Source organism: Amblyraja radiata, chromosome 2 (assembly GCF_010909765.2).
Source record: "Amblyraja radiata isolate CabotCenter1 chromosome 2, sAmbRad1.1.pri, whole genome shotgun sequence".
NCBI classification, from domain to species: Eukaryota; Metazoa; Chordata; class Chondrichthyes; order Rajiformes; family Rajidae; genus Amblyraja; species Amblyraja radiata.
The window spans coordinates 28,185,208-28,207,596 of NC_045957.1; the positions used below are offsets into that span (position 1 = coordinate 28,185,208).

Sequence of the window (22,389 nt, forward strand, 5' to 3'; positions counted from 1 at the left end):
TCATGTTGCAGTTACATAAAATGTTGGTGAGGCCCACATTTAGAGTATTGTGTTCAGTTCTGGGCACCATGTTATAGGAAAGATGTTCACTGGAAGGGGTGCAGGGAAAATTTATGAGGATGTTGCCAGGACTCAGGGGCCTGAACGAAAGGGAGAGGTTAAGCAGGTTAGGACTCTATTCCTTGGAGTGCAGCAGGATGAGGGATGATCTTATAGAGGTGTACAAATCATGTGAGGAATAGATCGGGTAGACGCACAGAGCAGGGGAATGAAGAACTAGAGGACCTAGGTTTAAGGTGAGGGGGGAAAGATTTAATAGGAACCTGGGGGGTAAATGTTTCAAACAAAGGGTGGTTGGTGTATGGAACGAGCTGCCGGAGGAGGTAGTTGATGCAGGTACTATGGGACATAGTCAAACTATGGGACATATGGTGGTACTGATTGTGGATGATCAGCCATGATCACAGTGAATGGCAATGCTGGCTCGATGAGCGAAATGGCCTACTCCTGCAGCTATTGTCTATTGTCTATTGACATGTTGGTCGGTGTGGGCAAGTTGAGCCAAAAGGACTGTTTCCACGCTGTATGACTCCATGACTCTATTTCGTAAACTGAGAGGTATCATTGCTGTCCAGACCTTGGCTCTGCACCGGGTGTTTTAGGTTTGTGCTGTGGATCCTCAGGACCTGCTCCCAGCCCCAGCCCAGCCCCTTGAACTCATTTTAAATATTTCCCACAGTGAGAGTCATTTAGAAATGTTCAAGATTTAAATATTTAAAAACTAACGAGTCAAGAAATTAATTTAAGTAACTTGGGGTGGCACTGTGATGCAGCAGTAGAGTTGATGTCTTACAGCGCCCGTGACCCGGGTTCGATTCTGACTACGGGTGCTGTCAGTATGGAGTTTGTACGTTCTTCTTGTGACCTCATGATTTTCTCCGGGTGCTCCGATTTCCCCCCACATGGCAAAGACATGCAGGTTTATAATTTAATTGGCTTTTCCGTAGTGTGTAGGATAGTACTGGTGTACAGGGAGCGTTGGTTGGCGCTGACTTTATGGAGCAAAGGGGCTGTTCCCATGCTGTATCTCTAAACTAAACTAAGCTAACACAAAAAACACTTGTTTTTCATTCAAGGTCAATAACCTGATTCAAATGAATGGAACCTTGCCTCTATTCATGTCATGGTTGACATAAGGTTGAGTAGCCAGATGTGAAGTGCAACCAGGCCCTTGGCTCAGCGTGACTGACTCTCACGGCAGTTCTCTGAACAGTTGCCAACTCGTGAGCAGCACCATCCATCGTAACCTTTTTTGCTTTGGCCCTTCTTTCTCTTTCTCTCTTCCACCCTCCTTCTTTTACTTTACTACAAATGCACCAACACATTTTACTGAGATGGACAACCTTATTTTTTGTTCCCCATGTTTTATAAATGGTCCCTGTTCATGGAGACACAAGAGGCTGCAGATGCTGGCATCTTAAGAAGAAGGCAAAGTGCTGGAGGAACCTAGTGGGTCTGGCAGCATCTGCAGAGAGAATAAATAGATGACATCCCATCTTCAAACTGCCCATTCCGTCCATAGATGCAGCCTGACAAGCTGAGTTCCTCCAGCACATTGTTATCCATAGCCCTGTTCATCATGTTTTTAAAAAATGTAGTTGGAGAACAAATTGCATTCGTTTGCTTTTCTTATTTCAATAATGGAAATGTATTGTTAATTGAAAAGGACTTTGCAAATGTTTGGACTGTAGAGCCCAAGAGATTCTAGAGAAACAGGAGATATTAGTGTCTTAAGGAAATATTGTAAATATATGGAATAAAAATAGAAAATGCTGGATATGCTCATCAAACCAAGCAACACCTGCGGGGAGAGACAGATTTAATGTTTCAGATTGAAGACCCTTCTGGATCGGAGGGAAAAAAAGAAAAGACAAGGTAATTTCAAGCTCCAGAGAGGGTGGGTGAGGGGGTAAATATGACAATGTGACCATCTCTGGTAGAGTAGAGCCAGATATACCAAAGTGACGTTGTTGAAGCCTTCTGGTACCAATTGATCAAAACTCTCCAGCATGGAACTCTGAATTGTTGGTTGTGGCATTGATTGGTTCTTTACATCAGTCATTCCCTAGGCACTGAGTCATAGGGACATATACAGTGGAAACAGGCCCTTTGGCCCAACTTGCCCACACCGACCAACATGTCCCATCTACACTAGTCCCACCTGCCTGCGGTTGGCCCATATCCCTCAACACCTTTCCAATCAATGTACCTGTCTAAAAGTTTATTAAACGTTGCAAAGGGATCTTGCAAATTTCCCATTCTCCATATATCTCCACCTGCAGGCATCAATCTTAAAACCCATGAAACAATATTGCAATATTAAAGTTCTAGATTTTAGTATCATGTTATTTTTAGGAGTTACATGTCTTAATTCTCCACTTTGGTTTCTCAGTAAAATAAAATAAATGATTACTGGCACACTTTGGGCTTATACGTTTATTTGCTGTGCAATGGATATGTCTTAAAGCATGCGCAAATAATAGAAATATTGTCTAACAATTTTAAAATGTTGTTTCCATAATTATTTAGTAATAATTTCTTGATCAAACAAGATCCTGATTTTTTTCCTTAAATTTTGAAGATTTAAAGATAGGATATATACAATAAATGGTAGAACGGATGTTATTGAGGAACAAAGGGGACCTTGGTGTGACAATATAATGATCCCAAAAGGTGCTGCCACAAGTAGAAAGGGTGGTGAAGGCATATGAAATGTTTGCTTTTCTTAGTCAGGGTGGTGAAGGCATATGAAATGTCAAGTCAAGTCAAGTCACATTTATTTATATAGCACATTTAAAAAAACAACTCTCATTGGCCAAAGTGCTTTACATTTGTTATAAGAATAGTATTAACAAAATACATACAATATATACATATAGCCCTCGCTCAGTGGACGTCAGGAAAGGCTTGGGAGCATAGATATGATTTTAGTCTTGACTTAAAGTAGCAATGTTACAAAATTTTGAGATTAAAAAAATCAAGTCTGTAATTTATCCCATCAGATAAAGCATAAAAAGAAGTTTAATTTGACACCTAATTCACTTTCATATCTCAAGTATTTAAAAAGTTTTGGCAATTTTCATACTCGGAAATTAGCATCTTGTTCCCTATTGATTTTCTATGGACATAACAAAAAAGCTGCGATCGTGTGCAGTCAAAAGCCCATAACCTTGTTAAAAATTAAGAGAACTGAATGAAATTTTCAGTTATCGTAGATTGAACCATTCTGAAACAAATATAAAATAATCTTACTTGGATGACCTGAAATTAAAGCATAAAATTAGTTAGTTACCCAAGTGTAGCTAATTTCAAACTTCAATTACTAGATCTAAACATCTATCCATTTCTTAATAAATGATTAACATTTTTAAATAGCCTAAGTGTCCAAATAATATTCATAAATAATTCACAATAAAACATGATTTTTAAATCTCATTTACATTAATTTATAGGCCAAATGGAAGGAATTTAGTGTTCAATTGCTGTAAATTAAAGTCCATTATAAATCAGCTTTCTAGTGGGTTCCTGTGAACGCGCTGGTTTAGAACGTTCACATTGCGCTAGATTTGTGCCCTCAAATGCCCATAAAAATACTGCGGGATATAATGGGCCCAAAATGAGCTACTCGCAATATTAAACTTTGTATAAAGGGATCCGTGGGTTTAGAGATTGATTTTTAAACTACTATAACTATTATACGAGGCCTTTAAAACTAATAATAGCTTTTGCGACGGGGTCTTCCAGCGATTTTTCGTTAATAATTAACTAGGCTGAACATCTTCGATTTGAACAGCCTAGAGAAAATCGCGTTTTAAACCCCGCCCCCCTCTAAACGGCGCCAAAATCGCGCACACCCGCAGCGATAGATTTTCAGCGACGCTTCAGGTAGGCTTTGCAACATACCTACTTAAAGGAGTCGATGGAGGGGGCAGTTCTGATGGGAAGGGGGATGCTGTTCCACAGTCTAGGAGCTGCAACCGCAAAGGCGTGGTTGCCCCTAAGCTTATGCCTAGACCGCGCGATATTCAGCAGCCCCAAGTCGGCCGATCTGAGGGACCTGGAGGTGGAGTGGTGGGTGAGAAGACTTTTAATGTAGGAGGGGGCAAGCCCCTTGAGGGCTTTGTAGACATAGAGGAGGGTCTTGAAATGTATACGGAACCGCACAGGGAGCCAGTGGAGAGAGGCCAGGGTGATGTGGTCCCTTTTTCGGATGCCCTTCAGGAGTCTCGCTGCGGCGTTTTGGACCAGTTGCAGGCGGGACAGGGAAGATTGGCTGATGCCAGTGTAAAGAGAGTTGCAGTAGAGTTGCAAATGTAGTTCTAACATTGCTTTTTTTCCATTTGAAAGAAATTTCTCTGATGTTCTTTATATTTTTCTTCCCTTTTTCCCCTCACCCCTCAAATCACCAAAGGCTGAAGGTTATGTCATTGGAAGTTGTATTAAACACATCCCTGTTGCAGGTCGAGATATTACCTTCTTCATTCAACAGCTCTTGAGGGAAAGGGAAATAGGAATACCACCTGAACAATCACTGGAGACTGCCAAGGCCATCAAGGTAGGAATCAAAAAATATTTTAATGTTGTTGTCATTGGGAACATCACCTGTACCCCACTTCCAAACACTTGACACTGTCTGCGGAAGTGGGATATTGCCCCTAGTGTGTCGGAAGTGGTATAACATAGAATTAGTATGAATTAGAGATCAATAGTTGCTGTGGACTCGGTGGGTCGAACGGCTTGTTTCCATGCTGTATCTTTAAACTAAACTAAACTATGTTCAACCTAATATACTATTTGCTGCTCGTGATGTGGTCTTCTTTAAATTAGAGGGACGGCAACAGATTAACAGATTGCTCTGCCAGTTATCTATTAAGTCAACTGAAACATGATCCTGAACTGACAGTTGTTTGCCATGTAAATTTGCTGATATACTCACACTCTGACCTTTTTAACCTCCTACTCTCCTGTGTGCTCAACACCAGCTGGAAGGAGGAGCACATCATATTGCAGCTTTCTAATCTCAACTTTAGATAATAGCCTCTGCTCCCATAACGTCAGATCCACTCTTTGCATTTTCTCTACTGCCATACTCATGTCTTGTCTCTTTATTTGTATGATCACCCCTGTACCCTATTGCATACCTTTTGGTTTTTGCATTCCGTTCTTTGCTCATTCTCTACAACCCTTTTATCTTTGGGTTACATTTATTGATGTTACATTTCTAGGTACTTCCACGTGGGCAAGATGCAAGGAACTGCAGATATTGGAATCTTGAGCAAAACACAAAGTCTGGAGTAACAGCATGGACAGACAACGTTTCAGACTGGTGAAGGATCCGGATCTGAAATGTCGTCTATCCATTTTCTCTGCAGATGTTGCCTGACAAGTTGAGTTACCCCAACATTTTGTGTTTTGCGCCAGTTGTGGATGTATGGACCTGAAACATCTATTTTTCTTTTCTCAGATGTGGTCAGACTGTTGTGTGCCACAGAAACTTTCTGATATTAGTACATTATTTTATTTTATAACTTGCAGACACTTCCTTATTTACTTACTTATATTGACTCAGAAGGAAGCCATTCAACCCATTGAGGGAATGCCAGATCAGAGCAGAGACCCCATTTGACCTCAAATTTGCCTTTAACCTACAGTTTACTTTCACACATGCCTGTTAACTCCTCCGTTGCGACTTAATTGCACTAAGGCTATTTTACAGTTGCTGATAGAGCTGTTGCCTCACAGTGCCTTAGATCCAGGTCCGATCCAGATCCTGTCCAAGTGGAGTTTGCATGTTCTCCCTATGATCCCTGTGGGTTTCCTCCTGTGGCTTTGCTTTCCTCTTGTATCCCAAAGACGTGTGGGTTTGTAGATCAATTGACTTCTGTAAATTGCCCCTAGTTGGTCTGGAGTGGATGCAAAAGTGGGATAACATAGAACCAGTGTGAACAGGTGATCGATAGTCAGTGTGGATTCAGTGGGCTGAAGGTCCTGTTTCCATGCTGTATCTTTTAATAAATTCAATCAATCAATATTGTAGACAATTAATGTCTCAATGCATATTTGAGATATGGGCGGAAGCCACAACATCTGGGGGAAACCCATGTAATCACATGGAGAACATGCAAAGAAGCAAAAGGTAGCCAGTGAATGGGTCCCCTTGGGTTCCAAAGGGGTAATATACGGAGGTACACAAAAATGCTGGAGAAACTCAGCGGGTGCAGCAGCATCTATGGAGCGAAGGAAATAGGCAACATTTCGGGCCAAAACCCTATGGAGATGGTTCATGTCTTAAATGAATACTTCTCACCCATATATACCATAGATAAGGTCAGAGAAGCTAGAGAATTCAGGGAAGTTAATCGATGTCTTGAAACATATTAATATTATGAAAGAGGAGGTCTTGATGGTCTTGAGGTAAGTAAAGGCGCATAAATTCCTGGGATCTGACCATGTATATCCTGGGATGTTTTGGAAAGAAAAGGAAGAAATCGCTGGTGCCCTAGTGGAGATTTTTATATTCTCTTTAGCCATGGGTGAGGTATCAGAAGACTGGAGGGTGGCTAGCATAGTGTATTTATTTAAGAAGGGCTGCAAGGACAAGCCTGGGAACTACAGGCCTAGGAAATTGACTGAAGGGGATTCTATGAGATAGTCTATCGGGTCTCGACCTGAACCGTCGCCAATCCATGGCCTCCTGAGATGCTGCCTGACACTGAGCTACTCCAGCAATTTGTGTCTTCTTATAAGAGACAGAATCTATCTGCATTTGGAAAGGCAAAGACTGATTAGGGATAGTCAGCATGGCTTTATGCATGGCTAATAGGAATTTGGCATGAATTTGTTTGAGGTTTTTGAAGATGTGACAAAAGGATTGATGAGAGCAAGGTGATAGATACTGTCCACATGTAATTTGGCAAGGCTTTTGCCAAGGTTCTGCATTGTCGACTGTGCCGGAGGGTTGGATCACATGGATTCCAGGATGAGCTAGCCAATTGAAATCAAAATTAGTTTGGTGGAAGGAGTCGGAGGATTATTCAGATTGGAGTCCTGTAACCTGATGTTTGCTTCTGGGATTGGCACTGGGTAATTATATAAAATTTGGATGAGAACGTACGTGACTCAATTAGTAAGTTTGTGGATGATACCAAAATTGGTAGCGGTGGAAAGTGAAGAAGGTTGTCCAAAGTAGAAACAGGATTTAGATCAACTGGGAAATAGAGCAACGGAATAGCTCTGTGCAGATTTCACATGGACACGGTCAAATCATAGGGTCAAAAGTGAGTTGTTCCTGAGACTACATCATTACCTGCTTCTACCCCACTACTGAATCTGAAACATTGCTAGTATAATAGTAGAAGATGGCAAACTGATTGAATGTCCAGATTTAAAATATTGCATCTGTTCATTTGTAATGATGAGTTAACTATCATTATCACAGTTGAAGTGGTTCAGTGAACCTGCTATGTGCAGGAAGATTTTAATTTTTAACATTTATTTTGTAATGAATCCCAAACTGATGATTTTCTGTCTATTAAAACCAACCACTGGGCAGTCACTAAATTGGTGAATAACAATACCTTCCAATATCTGCCAACATTCTCAGTAGAAAGAACTCTCAACATATCTTTTGGGTGTAATTTGGTTTTTCAGTAATTCCAGATTTTACTGTTTCTATAATGCACCAGTGTGCATGCAGGTCTTTTGTTGAAAACATAAAATGTTGAATTAGTTACTAAGACTAAGATCAGGGCACCACCCTGCCTGAGGTCATTTGTGATCGGCACTGACTGGTCCTTGTCTTTTCTCACCTCCAGCACTTCACACCCACCCCCTACTTTCAGTCAGAAGAAGGATCCCGATCCGAAACATCTCCCATCCTTTTTCTCCAGAGATACTGCTTTACCCGCTGAGTTACTCTAGCACTTTGCATCTACCCATGATTGGCCTTGCTCTTCATATGCCATCTCGCCTGTTCTGCATCATTTAAAGGACATAGTCAAAATATATTGATCGGTGTTTTTGTGTTATTTGCTCGCACTTTCTGATGTCAGTTTTGATCAATTACTTTTTTTAGGAGAGATATTGTTATATCTGCCCAGATATAGTGAAGGAATTTACCAAGTACGATACAGATCCTGACAAATGGATTAAGCCATACAGTGGCATCAACGCTATTAGCAAGCGCCAGTTTGCTGTGGACGTGGGCTACGAGAGGTTTCTGGGCCCTGAAATTTTCTTCCATCCTGAGGTGAAAGTATTTACCATGCCCTGAACTTTCTTTTGTGTTCAGCATTTTTATTTAAATTCTACTGCAGCTTTGTCAAAACAAATGAAAATCAAATTCCAGGCTTTTTGTAGTTTGCAATCACGGCAATAAGATATAAGCCATTCTTTTTGCCCTCCACTTTGCATTTGCCATTGGAACAGCCAAGTTCATGCAATGGGTTGAAAATGAGAAGTGACAATGGTGCAAGAAGAGGAGGAATAGGAATACTTTATTGTCACATGTGACTAGGCACAATGAGATTCTTTGCTTGCATACACAGCTTGCTGAAGTCTGAAATGACATTGCAAAGAAGGTATTCATGTAACTTATCTGCGGTATAAATATACTTACCCATGGAGTCATCCCTCCCACATCCCAAAGATGTGCTGGATGTTAGCTTAATTGTCCAGTGTAAATCACCACTCACGCAGGTGGGTGTGAAAGAGATTGTAGGGTATATGTGAAGGCATGGATTGCTACAGTATGAGAGCCTACATAGACTTGATGTTCTATTTACTGACAATATCTTCCAATTAAGACTTACCTAGTATTAATGAGAGATGCTATTATTTGAATCTGAATGTAGGTGACATTTCTTGTATTTGTGCAATTGATTAAACTGAAAATTCAAATTATGTTTTACTTTTGCAGTTTGCAAATCCGGATTTTATACAACCAATTTCAGGTGTGGTTGATGAAGTGATACAAAATTGCCCCATTGATGTAAGGCGGGCATTGTATAAGGTAATACAATTACTAATGCTGCAGATCAAATGAAAAGTTTGCATCCTTGTGCTTAACAAGTCCACAATACAATATAAAATAGCTTCAAGCAACCAAAGTCAGTTTAGCTGTATAGCTCCTATTAACTTCATCCAGTTATAAATTATCCCTCATGTAGGAGATGCAGGGTGGGTGAGGGTGGAGGAGAGTTTATGGCATTTGGATGGAAAATTGGATTGATGTAGGTGGATCCTAGAGTTTTCATGTGAACACTGGGCTAAAAGAAGCTGTCTCAATGCTCTATGACATACTGAACTTCTGCCACATACAGCTGGAGGGATTGGCACTGCTAGATGCAATTGTTTTACTCCAACAGGCCTTAATTCACATCTATGTTCATTGCAGGCATCCACCCTAAATTTGGCTCTAATCTTAAAACCTTTTATGCATTTATCTAGCCATCCCTTATTTGCTCAACCACTCCTTGTGGTAAGAAGTTGCATAAACTAATAATTATCAGGTAAAACCGATGTCTTCTGATTCTGTGCAAACAAGGAACTGCAGATGCTTGTTTACGTGCACCTCTTCTAACCTCATCTACTGCATCAGGTGTTTGTGATGTGGCCTCCTTTACATCGGCAAGACCAAGCGCAGACTCGGCAACCAATTGGCCAAACACCTGCGCTTGGTGCGCCAAAGCCTACTACATCTCCCGATTGCTAACCATTTTAACTCCTCTTCCTATTCCCATATTGACCTTTCTGTCCTAGGACTCCTCCATTGCCAGAGTGAGTCTGCACGCAAGCTGGAGGAACAGCACCTCATATTCCGCTTGGGCAGCTTACAACCCAACAGTATGAGCATTGGATTTTCAGATTTTAGGGCACTAAACCCCCCCCCCCAACGCCCACTTCAATCCATCCCCTCCCCCTCGTTCCTGGGCCCCACCTGGACTTCACCCATTTCATCCCTCTCCCACCCTTTCAACCTACATTCCTTCCTCTGGCTTTACACTTCGCAACATTGTTATCCTTATCTCACACCTTTTGTCTTTTCATCTCTGGCCTTTGTCGAACCATCTGCTGAACAAAAACGTACTCACCTGTATTCATCTATCATTTGCCAGGCTTTGTCCTGCTCCTCCTCTCTTCCATTTCTCATCATAATCAGTGTGAAGAAGAGTCCCGACCCAAATCATCAACTATCCTTGTTCTCCAGAAATGCTGCCTGACCCGCTGAGTGCTCTAGGATTTTGTGTCTTTTTCTTCTGATTCTATTCTGGAATGATTACTATCCAACTTATATTAATGAATCCAGATTTGGCTGTGTTGTTTTTGAACCTAATCCTAATTTTCTGATTCCCTTAATATCATGCTTTTCAGGATTGTTTTCCCCCCCCCATATTTACTCTTTCAGGCTTCTGGTGTAGGAGCTAGGTGGCACTGTTGCACTTTTGATCATCTCCACAATTAAATATTGCAAATGTTTTTACCATTGACAGTTTGTTTGCTTTTTCAGTAATGCTGTTTAAATGGCAAAAAACTGATTCAATGGGAATTACAAGCACATGGCTATTGATAAATCAGCAGTGCACTGGACAATATATATTAACAAAAAGTGTATGGGAGCATGCAGAGTAGGCGTACTTGTTAGGGATAACATAATGGCAGTGTGAAAGAAAATGACATCCATTATATCTATGCCAATTGAAGAAGAACCTTGCATCCTAATAAGACCTTGTAGCACTGGGTCCATTGCCCTGCGTCAAGACTCTTCAAGTGAAAATCCAAGCATACAGTGGATTCAGAAAATATTCAGACCCCTTCACATTTTCCACATTTTGTTACGTTACAGCCTTATTCTAAAATGGATTAAATTAATTTTTGTTATGATCAATCTACACACAATACCACATAATATAAAAGCGAAAACCGGTGTTTAGAAATTTTTGCAAAGTAATTAAAATGAAATAACTGAAATATCTTATTTACATAAGTATTCAGACCCTTTACAATGACATTCAAAATTGAGCTTAGGTTCATCCTGTTTCCATTGATTATCCTTGAGATGTTTCTACAACTTGATTGGAGTCCACAAGTGGCAAATTAAATTGGTTTTACATGATTTGGAAAGGCACATACCTGTCTATATAAGGTCCCACAGTTGACAGTGCATGTCAGAGCAAAAACCAAGCCATGAAGATGAAGGAATTGTCCGTAGACCTCCGAGACAGGATTGTGTCGAGACACAGATCTGGGGAAGGGTATAAAACAATTTCTGCAGCATTGCAGGTCCCGAAGAGCACAGTGGCCTCCGTCATTCTTAAATGGAAGAACTTTGAAACCATCAGGACTCTTCATAGAGCTGGCCGCCCGGCCAACCTGAGCAATTGGGGGAGAAGGGCCTTGGTCAGGGAGGTGACCAAGAACCTATGGTCACTCTGACAGAGCTCCAGAGTTCCTCTGTGGAGATGTGAGAACCTTCCAGAAGGACAACTATATCTGCAGCACTCCACCAATTAGGCCTTTATGGTAGAGTGGCCAGACGGAAGCCACTCCTCAGTAAAAGACACACGACAGCCCGCTTGGAGTTTGCCAAAAGCCACCTAAACAAGATTCTCTGGTCTGATGAAACCAACATTGAACTCTTTGGCCTGAATGCGAAATGTTACGTCTGGAGGAAACAAGGCACCGCTCATCACCTGGCCAATACCATACCCACGGTGAAGCATGGTGGTGGCAGCATCATGCTGTGGGGATATTTTTCAGCGGCAGGAGCTGGGAGACCAGTCAGGATTGAGGAAAAGATGAACGGAGCAGAGTACAGAGAGATCCTTGATGAAAACCTGCTCCAGAGCGTTCAGGACCTCGGACTGGGGCAGAGGTTCACCTTTAAATAGGACGATGACCTTAAACACACAGCCAAGACAACGCATGAGTGGCTTCGTGACAAGTCTGTGAATGTCCTTGAGATGCCCACCCAGAGCCCGGACTTGAACCCGATCAATTATCTCTGGAGGGATCAGAAAATAGCTGTGCATCGACGCTCCGCATCCAACCTGACAGAGCTTGAGAGGATGTGCAGAGAAGAATGGGAGTAATGACCCAAATACAGCTGTGCAAAGCTTGTAGCGTCATACTCAAGAAGACTTGAGGCTGTAATCGCTGCCAAAGGTGCCTCAATAAAGTAATGAGTAAAGGGTCTGAATACTTATGTAAATGTGATATTTCAGTTATTTATTTTTAATTACTTTGCAAACATTTCTAAACACCTGTTTTTGCTTTTTTATTATGGGGTATTGTGTATAGATTGATGATTAAAAAAAAAGAATTTAATCCATTTTAGAATAAGGCTGTAAAGTAACAAAATGTGGATAAAGTGAAGGGGTCTGAATACTTTCCGAATGCACTGTAAATGTGATGAGGAAATCTTTCCATCACCCTCTCATATACAGGTAATGCCATCAGCTGCAGGATCTCAAGCAATAGGTTTTGGTGTATGAGTAGTAACACCTGGCCCATTAGCGAGGCTGAGTGTTTATAGACAACATGTTTCAGATGTTTCAGGAGGCAATTGATACAAAGATGGAATATGTGGTTGACTGCGAGGAGAAGATCATTAAGTTGCTGGAAGATGTTAATGATCTTGTTAGTTGTTCAGAAATGGAACTTATTTCTGCGAGTTATGAGGCATACATTTGGTTTGGGGGGGGGGGTGGGAGGGGGTGAGGGTTGGTATGAGGGTTGCACTCTGGCTAAGGAATGCACAACAAATAGTAATTTTAAAGAACAAAGGGATCTTGCAGGGCTATACATCAATAGGGCTATCAATGGGGATCAATAATGCACATTCTAGGCATAGAATATGAGAACAGGGATATTCTGTTAGAATTATGTAATGTTAGTCAGACCTTGGCTTGATTACATCAGTGCGTCCTTGGTCACCACATTGCAGAGAAGAAGATTCCATGATTGCTCAAAATGACACCATTTACAGATCTTTTTGTCTACAGAAAAGAAATGATTGGACTGGGGAGAGAGTGCTGAGGAGAATTATAAAGATGTCGCCAAGATTAGAAACTTTTAGATATTTTTTGGAATTGCCAGGAACAGATAGGGTTGTTTTCTTTGAAACCAAGGAGGCCAAGTGAAACTTCATTGAGACAAATCCAATTCTAAAAGAAGGCTACATAAGGCTACATAAGGCAGAGTTTATTTTCTGTGGTAGAAGGGTCAAAAAGCAGTTAGCATAGACTGAAAGTAATTGTTTGATGGATTAAAGGGCTCAAAGGTTTAAACGTGAGTTTATTGTACCAATTAAGGTACAGTGAAACTCGAATTACCCAAATTAATATACAGCCATACAAAAAAAAAGCAAGAAGACACACAACTACATAAGTTAACATAAACATCCACCACAGCGGATTCCCCACATTCCGCACTGTGATGGAAGGCAATAAAGTCTAGTTTTCTTCCTCTTTATTATCCCCCGGTCGGGACAGTTGAACCATCCGCGGTCGGGGTGATCGAAGCTCCCGCGTCAATGCGGTTGAAGCTCCTGCGGCTTGGAGCTCCCGAGGTCGGTCTCTAACAAGAGACCGCAAGCTCCACGATGTTAAAGTCCGCAGGCTTACGCGGTTGGAGCTTCCAAAGTCGATCCCCGACAGGGATCGCCAGCTCCTTGATGTTAATGCCTGCAGGCTCCTGCGGTTGGAGCTCCTGAAGTCGGACTCCAGCAGAGGCCGCCAGCTCCTTGATGTTAGGCAATCAGTTTTATTTATACAATTAGTTTTATTTGTCACATTGCACATAAAGTGCAAGTGAAATAAATTTTCCAGCAGCGGTACAATGAAAAAGAACACACAAAAACACACAAAAAATGTAACACAAACATCCACCACAGCATTCATCACTGTGGTGGAAGGCACAAAAATAGTAAGATTAAACGAGAACTTACCAGTTTGAAGTTTGATCTTTGTTTTATGAGGAGTTACGATGAGCGATTACGTGAATAGAAGGCCGCCAGTGCGCATGTGCGTCAATCTTCAAAGCAGCGGTGTGAAATCACAGATACCAGTAATTGAAGTGACATAGTAAGATTAGAGACAACTAGAACTACCAGATGACCTTTATGATATGAGGGTTGGGAGCGGAGGGCACGTAATCGCTCATTGTGACTCCTCATAAAGCAAAGATCAAACTTCAAACTGGTAAGTTCTCATTTAATCTTACTATTTTACTTCGGAGTCACGTGAGTGATTCCGTGAAGATTTCAAAGCTCTGTGATTTCATGCCGTGGAAAAGTCCACACAAGCACAACTGCATCAATTGACCACAGATAAGGGAAACATTGATAATGCATACAGACATGACATGGATTTAAAACATGCTGATGCTATTTAATGAACAAATAATAATAATAGTAACCCCTCTCATCCGGGAGGAACTATAAAATAGAACCTAAAATAGAGTTGGCAAATACCTCTGGTCTGGCTATGGGTTATTATAAAATGTTTGGAAAGCTCGTTCGTTAGACCATCCTGCAGTCGCTAGGATGTGGTCCAGCGGACCGTACATAACCCTTGCTGGTGATGTTGTAGCAGCCCTGGTGAAGTGAGATTAGAAAATATAGTATCTACTCCTTCATAAGCCAAACCCCATTTCAACCACCTGGAGATGGTCTGAACTGATACCTTCTTATGAGGTTTTTCGTAACTAACAAACATTGCTAGTATCAGAGACTCTAAGGCTCTAGGTGACCTTGACGTATTGTTGTAAATGTGTGACCACACATAGCCGAAGGTCCATGGGGTATGCCATGAGAACTAGTTTGAGAACTGATGCCCCAGGGCTGCTCTACTTAACTAAATCATAAACGTAAAATATTATATTATTTGCAGGTGTAACCATCCTGTCCAGTCGCAATTTATGTAGTGACTGGACCTGTTGCGCTGAGACCAGAGAGTTGGTCTCAATTACCTTATGAGAGCTGGACCAGACAAGTTAAGGATGTAACTGGAGCCCCCTGGTGAAGTAATGTTAACACAGTGTCAATATCCCATACTTCCGTGTGCTTGGCCTGGGAGAACATGTGTTAAAGATATCCTTTATAAACTGGATATCAGCGTGTGAGACCCGACAGAGTGGGTCCCGCTCGCTGCAGCAAATATGATGTGAAGGCACGTTGGGCTCAGTTAATGGCTTTATACTTAATTTATTGTCAAGGACCCATTTGAAATGAACTCCATGATGTCAGTAATCCGTGCCGTATTATATGTAACATAGTATTTAAACAAAACGCTTCCCATCTCCTGAAGAGGAAATGTACTGATTTTTTGGTGCTATCTCTGCACTCTGCAGTGAGCACATACATGGCTTGGTCTGACAATCCGAGCCGCAGGAGCAGTCTTCTCAGAGTCTGCAAGTCGATGAATTGATTTTATCATGCAGGGCTGGTTTCCCGAGTCACAGGCCGAACCAGCAAAGTTTTATGTTTAGAATAACCATCTAAGGTTCTATTTTACTTTGGAGTCACGTGAGTGATTCCGTGAAGAAGCCCCGCCAGTCCGCATATCGTCGTTCGCATGGCGAAGCACCGGACTGGCAGGCGCGTCGCTCCTGCCAGCGGTAAGTTTAAACCTACAGGTAAGTTTTGTATTTCTTACTAGGTTCTGATTTCCTTGCAGGAACCTCTTTTTACAGAGGTTTCCTGCTGGATATTGTTGCGGAGCCCGGCGAGGGAAACCGGCTATGGGCTGTGGGGAGACCCCGGTTCCGACCGTAGATGTGGATAGCCGGCGGATGTTGGGGTTGCGATCCCAGTCACTGACAATGCGGTCAGTGGCTTCCATGGAGGGGTAAATCCAGGACAATGGCGGCATTACCACCAGAGTCGCTGACAGTGTGGTCAGCGGCTCCCAGACTGCAGTGGTCCCCAGGACATGGGGTAAAACCAACAATAAGTCGGTCAGCCCTGTGGATATTTGAAATAATCAGGAGGAGGCTATTGCTATGATGAGGCAATGATAACAGTTTGATAACAGTAAAGCATTGCAAAGTGGACTACTCAGAGTTCAAAAACACTTGTTATGTCTTGTCTGGAAGATATTTTAATGCTGTATTTTGCTAAAATCAACTGTTTCAGCCTCAAACTATATTCGAGAAATTGGGGTCCTCTATCCAGTTAAATTTAAGTTGTTACCAAATAGACTTGTTGGTCATGAGGATTTACCTTTAACTATTAATCAGCCTATGACTCGGCCCTGGTAGAGATTGGAGTTAATGAAACCTGTAACGGCCTTGTTGTTATAAAGCAGTCTTGCGGGCCTGGAGGATTCCCCTCCGGTAATCTTATATTACTAAAAGTCTGAATTTGACCGTTTTTGGCCCACTGTGCTGCGATTTCCGAGAGAACGCCGCCACCTATGGCCGTCATTTTTGGCCATCTCGCTCAGAGCCCCTCTGCGCCTTCCGGGACCGGAGGATTTTTCCAATCGATAAAAAATCAGAGAGATATTAATGTTTTTTTTTAAATCGCCATTCTCTCTGCTGCCCCCGCTGGTGGCAGGGGGGAGGGACTATAAAACCCGGAAGTGTAGTCCTTCACTCAGACTCTGCCAGACCCAGGAAGCAAGAGGGTCACGGCTCTCTAAGCTGCGAATAACACTGAACGCACGTCTACTCCACGGTGAGTCCCCTCGATGCCGCTGTAAAATGGCTGCAGCCCAATTGTTTGCCTCGCATTTTTTTTAAAGTTTGTGTTCACAAAATGAATTTTGGTTGTCAGGTGTGGCTGCAGCCGAATTGTTTGTCTCGCCTTTTTTAAAAAGTTTGTGTTCACAAAATGAATTTTGGTTGTCAGGTGTGGCTGCAGCCCAATTGTTTGCCTCGTCTTTTTAAAAAAGTTTGTGTTCACAAAATGAATTTTGGTTGTCAGATGTGGCTGCAGCCCAATTGTTTGCCTTGCCTTTTAAAAAAAGTTTGTGTTCACAAAATTAATTTTGGTTGTCAGGTGGATGCAGCCCAATTGTTTTCCTCGCCTTGGCTTTTAAAATCGTTGCAACAGTTGGCTGCCAGCCCAATAATCCATTTGGCCCACAATGTCTATACTAGCCCTCTGGAAACCAGTACCTTCGGCCCGCAACACCCATACTAGCGCAACAGACACCCTCCCCCCCCCACTGGCGTGCAATATTGGAATTGGTGGAGAGGTGGAATATTGCATTGGTGACCAGCCCTCCCGTGAGATGCTGGGACCCAACGGGTCCCAATTAGTGCATAATATATTTGGAGGGTTGTCCAGGATAGAGCTCCTAATGGAGAGGATGCTCCACCTAGATACACTCCAACAGAGGAGTTGTGGCAGCGCCGGTCTATGGGAGAGCCCGCGCCAGCAGCACCTGCGATAGGGCTGCTTAATGTCTTCCTCTTGGAGGAGGAGAGCATGCCAGGTCAGTGTAATTCTGACGCCGAGTCTGTGGCAGCGCCGGCCTGTGGTAGAGCCTGCGCCAGCAGCGCCTGGGACAGGGCTGCTTAATGTCTCCCTCTTGGAGGAGGAGAGCATGCCGGATCAGTGTAAATCTGACGCTGAGTCTGAGGGTATAGCCGTGGAGCATACCCCAAGGGATGAAGGGCACGTGTCAGAGGTACCATTCCTGGCAGCAAGGTTTGTGATCCCAACAGAATCAGGGAAAAAATGTTCCATCCTGGTATAGGTCCGTTAGAAGGACCATATCAGCGCAGGTGTCAGGGGCCTGCGGCAGCACCTGTTTCAGGGCTGCCTACGATTCACCCTCTTTGAGGAGGGGAGTGCGAGTGGTCAGTATATAACTGACTTCAAATTTTAAAGTATGTCCGTGAAACATACTGGAGCACATGTGTGCCGGCAGTGAACAGTGCTATCAGGGGGACATTAGAGCCAGCCGCCGAAACTTGTATTCAGGTAGGCCTATTCAACAGGCAAAACCTGGAGGACGAAGCAAAAGCTATCGGACCAATCAAGGTAAAAACAATGATCAAAGCTTCATCGTTTCGGCGACAACGCACCCCACGGGATCATTGGCATTAAGCGGTTCACTGAAGCTGGTGGCAGCATGAAAGCTGGGCAGAGGTTCCACGCACCCTACCAGTTTTACTCTACAACTAAGGTAACCAGGCAGATAGGTAAGTCTGGCACTTCCGAAACACTTACAAGTTGGTAATATTTATACTTGGTTGTACAATACACAAATGGTTAAGACATTGTCATCTACTAGCGGCATCTAACCATGTAAAACTGGACAATGCTAGCATTCCAAGCAGGTTTGGAATTGCTCATAAATATGGACAGAGTTGTCTTTCGAGGCAGGCTCAAAATTGTGGCCAGAATTGTCTTTCGAGGAAGACTCAGTATTATGGCCAGGATTGTCTTTCAAGACAGGCTCAGAAATCGGGCCAGAGTTGTCGTTCGAGAGGCACGAAATGATGGCAGGCGTGGCCTGTTCATTATGAAAGTGGAGAATGTTGTTTAACTCGCATGTGCAGTATAAACTTTTCTGAATAGGAAACTTCGTTACTGACTAACAACTGATTTCATAGGGTGTTCCCATTTACAGCGATCATCGGAGACAAGAGTAATTGGCAATATGCTAACTGTAATTCAGCTGTGCAAGTGGGTGAACTGACATCGTGCAAAGTGGCAACCTCACAAGTGCCATGTAGGTCATTATTAACACACCTATGCTATTACCAGCTGAAGCTTCCAAAGTCACAATGATGGACGAACAGTATTCAGCAATAGTTTACCTAATACATTTGCCACTGGTGTATCATCAAGTACAGATCAATGACAACACAGAATGGGTGTTGTATTTATGAAATTCTGGTTCGATGGAACACCGAATATTGATATGTTGTTTTCATGCTTATTCACCGGTTGCAAAAATATGTGGCATAACAGTGGCGAGAGATCCATTCTCGCTACAAGGAGGAGGAATGGTCTTTTATGTCTTCCTCCATTTTGCCTCATCAGTGGGGTCTTCAAATAAAGTCATCAAGATCCCGCTTTAGGTTTTCCTACAGTCTGACTGGCCGATGCAGCTTTGTTTCCCGCTTTTGTCGGGAATAATAATACAACCTTATACGGTTATTCTAAACATAAACTTTGCTGGTTCAGCCTGTGGCTCGGGAAACCAGCCTTTGCATGATAACATCAATTTATGACTTGCAGATTCTGAATAGACTGCCCCTACGGCTTGGGTTGTCACACCGATCCATGTATGTGTTCACCCCAGAGTGCTGGATTACACCAAAAAAGCAGTACATTTCCCTTTCAAGAGATGGGAAGCGTTTTGTTTAATGCTAATGTTACGTTTAATATGGTACAGATTACTGACGTCTTGGAGTTCATTTTTAAATGGGCTTTTGACAATAATTGAGTTATAGGGCCATTAACTGTGCCCAACGTGCTTTCTCATCATATTTGCTGCAGCAAAGAGAACCCACTCTGTTGGGTTTCACCCCCGGATATCAAGTTTGTAAAGGATATCTTTAACACAAGTTCTCCCAGGACAAGTACGGGACAGTATGGGATATTGACATTGTGTTAACACTACTTCACCAGGGGGCTCCAGCTACATCCTTAGCTTTGGCCGGCTCTCATAGGTAGTTATCCTCATCGCGCTGGTTTCAGTGCAATGGGTTCAGTCGCTACATAATTGCGACGGGACAGGATGATTATATCTGTAAATAAAATATATAATATTTTATGATTATGATTTAATTAAGCAGAGCAGAAGGGGCGTCAGGTCTCAGACTAGTTCATGGCATACCCAGGGACCTTCGGTTATGTGAGGGCACATATATACAACAATACGTCAAGGTCACCAAGAGCCTTCGAGGCTCTGAACTAGCAATGCTTGTTAGTTACAAAAAACTTTATAAAAAGGTATCCGTTCAGACCATCTCCAGGTGATAAAACGGGGTTTGACATGCAGCAGTAGATACTGATTTCCAAATCTCACTCCACCAGGGCAGCTACAACATCAGCAGCAAGGGTTACTTACGTTCCACTGGACCACATCCTAACGGCTGCAGCATGGTCAAGCGAACGAACTTCCAACCATTTTATAATAACCCATTGCCAGACCAGGGGTATGTGCCAACTCTATTTTAGGTTCTATTTATAGTTACATCCAGACGAGAGGGTTTACTATTATTATTACTTGTTCATTAAACAGCATCAGCATGTTTTAAATCTATGTCATGTCTGTATGCATTATGAATGTTTCCCTCATCTGTCAATGAAGCAGTTGTGGTTGTGTAGACTCGCTTCTCAAGGCATGAAATCACAGAGCTTTGAAATCTTCACGGAATCACGCACGTGACTCCGAAGTAAAATAGTAAGATTAAATGAGAACTTACCAGTTTGAAGTTTGATCTTTATTTTATGAGGAGTTACGATGAGGGATTACGTGCCCTCCACTCCCAACCCTCTCTCACAATGGTCATCTGGTAGTTCTAGGTTTCTGATCTTACTATGTTACTTCAATTCTTGTTACCTGTGATTTCACACCGCTGCTTTGAAGATTGACGCGCATGCGGACTGGCGGGGCTTCTTCACGTAATCCCTCATCGTAACTCCTCATAAAATAAAGATCAAACTTCAAACTGGTAAGTTCTTGTTTAATCTTACTATTATATTCCCAACATAAACGGGAACCATGGCTGCATAGGCCAGTCAGTCAGTACAAAAACCAAGAAGCGGGATCTTGCTGAATTTATTGCAATACCCGACTAATGAGGCAAAATGGAGAAAAGACATAAAAGTCCATTCCTCCCCCATGCAGCGAGAATGTATCTCTCGCCACTGTGAACCACATATTTTTGCAACCGGTGAATGAGCCTGGGTACAAACATATCGATATTCGGTGTTTCATCGAACCATAATATCATAAAGTACTTTGTGATCGAATATCCATTCTGTGTTGTCATTGATTTTACGTGATGATACACCACCGCCAAATGAGGTTAGGTAAATATGACAGGATACTTGACTGGATTGCGCCTACGTGACTAACATATTCCACCACCACAGTGTATCAACTTGGAATTGAGCATGCAAATTATGCATATTCGCACAATTTGCACTTATGTGCAATGACAATAAAATATATTATTATTACAATAACCCTTTAACCCTTAGAATGCACATAGTATCTATAGGTAGTTGATACCAGTAACTGGAGAATTGGTAACTCATGCAAATCCTATCTGCCTCCGTGACTAGAGATGGCATTCGTAATTATCCATCTTTGAGCACAAGCAACAGTTTGTAATATAACTGAAGATTTAGTGACCAAAACCTACTGTAGCAATGTTGAATACTGTTCGTGCACCATTGTGACTTTGGTAGCTTCAGCTGGTAATAGCATAGGTCTGTTAACAATGACCTACATGGCACCTGAGAGGTTACTACTTTGCACGTTGTAAGTTCTGATAATGCAAAGACCCAATTTGCACAGCTGATATACAGCTGCTATATTGGCAATTACACTTGATGAATAGAAGGCTGTTTCATAACAACAAGGTTGTTACCGGCTTCTATTATTTCCAATCTCTTGCCCGAGGGCGGAGTGGCAGACAAATTAATAATTAAAGGTAAATCCCAATAATCAATAACGCTAGTTGGTATCAACTTAAATTTAATTGGATGGATGAAGAATCTCAATTTCTCAACTATAGTTTGCGGCTGAAACAGTTACTTTTAGCAAAATACAGCATATAAAATATCATCCAGATAAGCCAGAACAAGTGTTTTTGCGCTTTTGGCAGTCCAAGCACCGGTTTAGTAATTTGGTAAATAACCTGAGCGCTTAAGTTAGCCCATTTTGCAACCCTTTAACTGTTATCATTGTCCCATCCGGATATATTTTAAATGTCTCCGGTGATCCCTGAGGATGGAAATCAGTTGTTTAACAGTAACGAAGTTCCATATTCTGAAAAGTCTATGTTGCACATGCGAGTTAAATTAAGGTCGACCCGACATGCTCCATCGTTCACAATGAACAGGCCACACCTGTCATAATTTCGTGCCTACCTCAAACGACAACTCTGACCATATTCCCGAGCCTGTCTCGAAAGGTAATTCTGGCCGTAATACTGAGCCTGCCTCGAAAGACAACTCTGGCCATAATACTGGGCCTGCCTTGAAAGACAACTCTGGCCATAATTCTGAGCCTGCCTCGAAAGACAACTCTTGCCATATTTCCGAGCTTGTCTCGGAAGGCAATCCTGGCCGTAATACTGAGCTTGCCTCGAAAGACAACTCTGGCCCCAATTCCAAGCCATGCATGGAACCCTTAC

The 22,389-nt window shown here is 42.4% G+C and overlaps 1 protein-coding gene across 3 annotated transcripts in view; it reads left to right on the forward strand.

Annotated features, from left to right (window-relative positions):
• Positions 1-22,389, forward strand: part of actr3b (actin related protein 3B) — a 107,307-nt gene that overhangs the window by 79,332 nt on the left and 5,586 nt on the right. For all 3 annotated transcript variants that reach the window (XM_033044193.1, XM_033044200.1, XM_033044210.1), the window contains 3 exons: positions 4,472-4,615; positions 8,135-8,308; positions 8,978-9,070. In XM_033044193.1, coding sequence (XP_032900084.1) covers positions 4,472-4,615; positions 8,135-8,308; positions 8,978-9,070 — 411 coding nt within the window. The remainder of the gene's footprint in view (positions 1-4,471; positions 4,616-8,134; positions 8,309-8,977; positions 9,071-22,389) is intronic.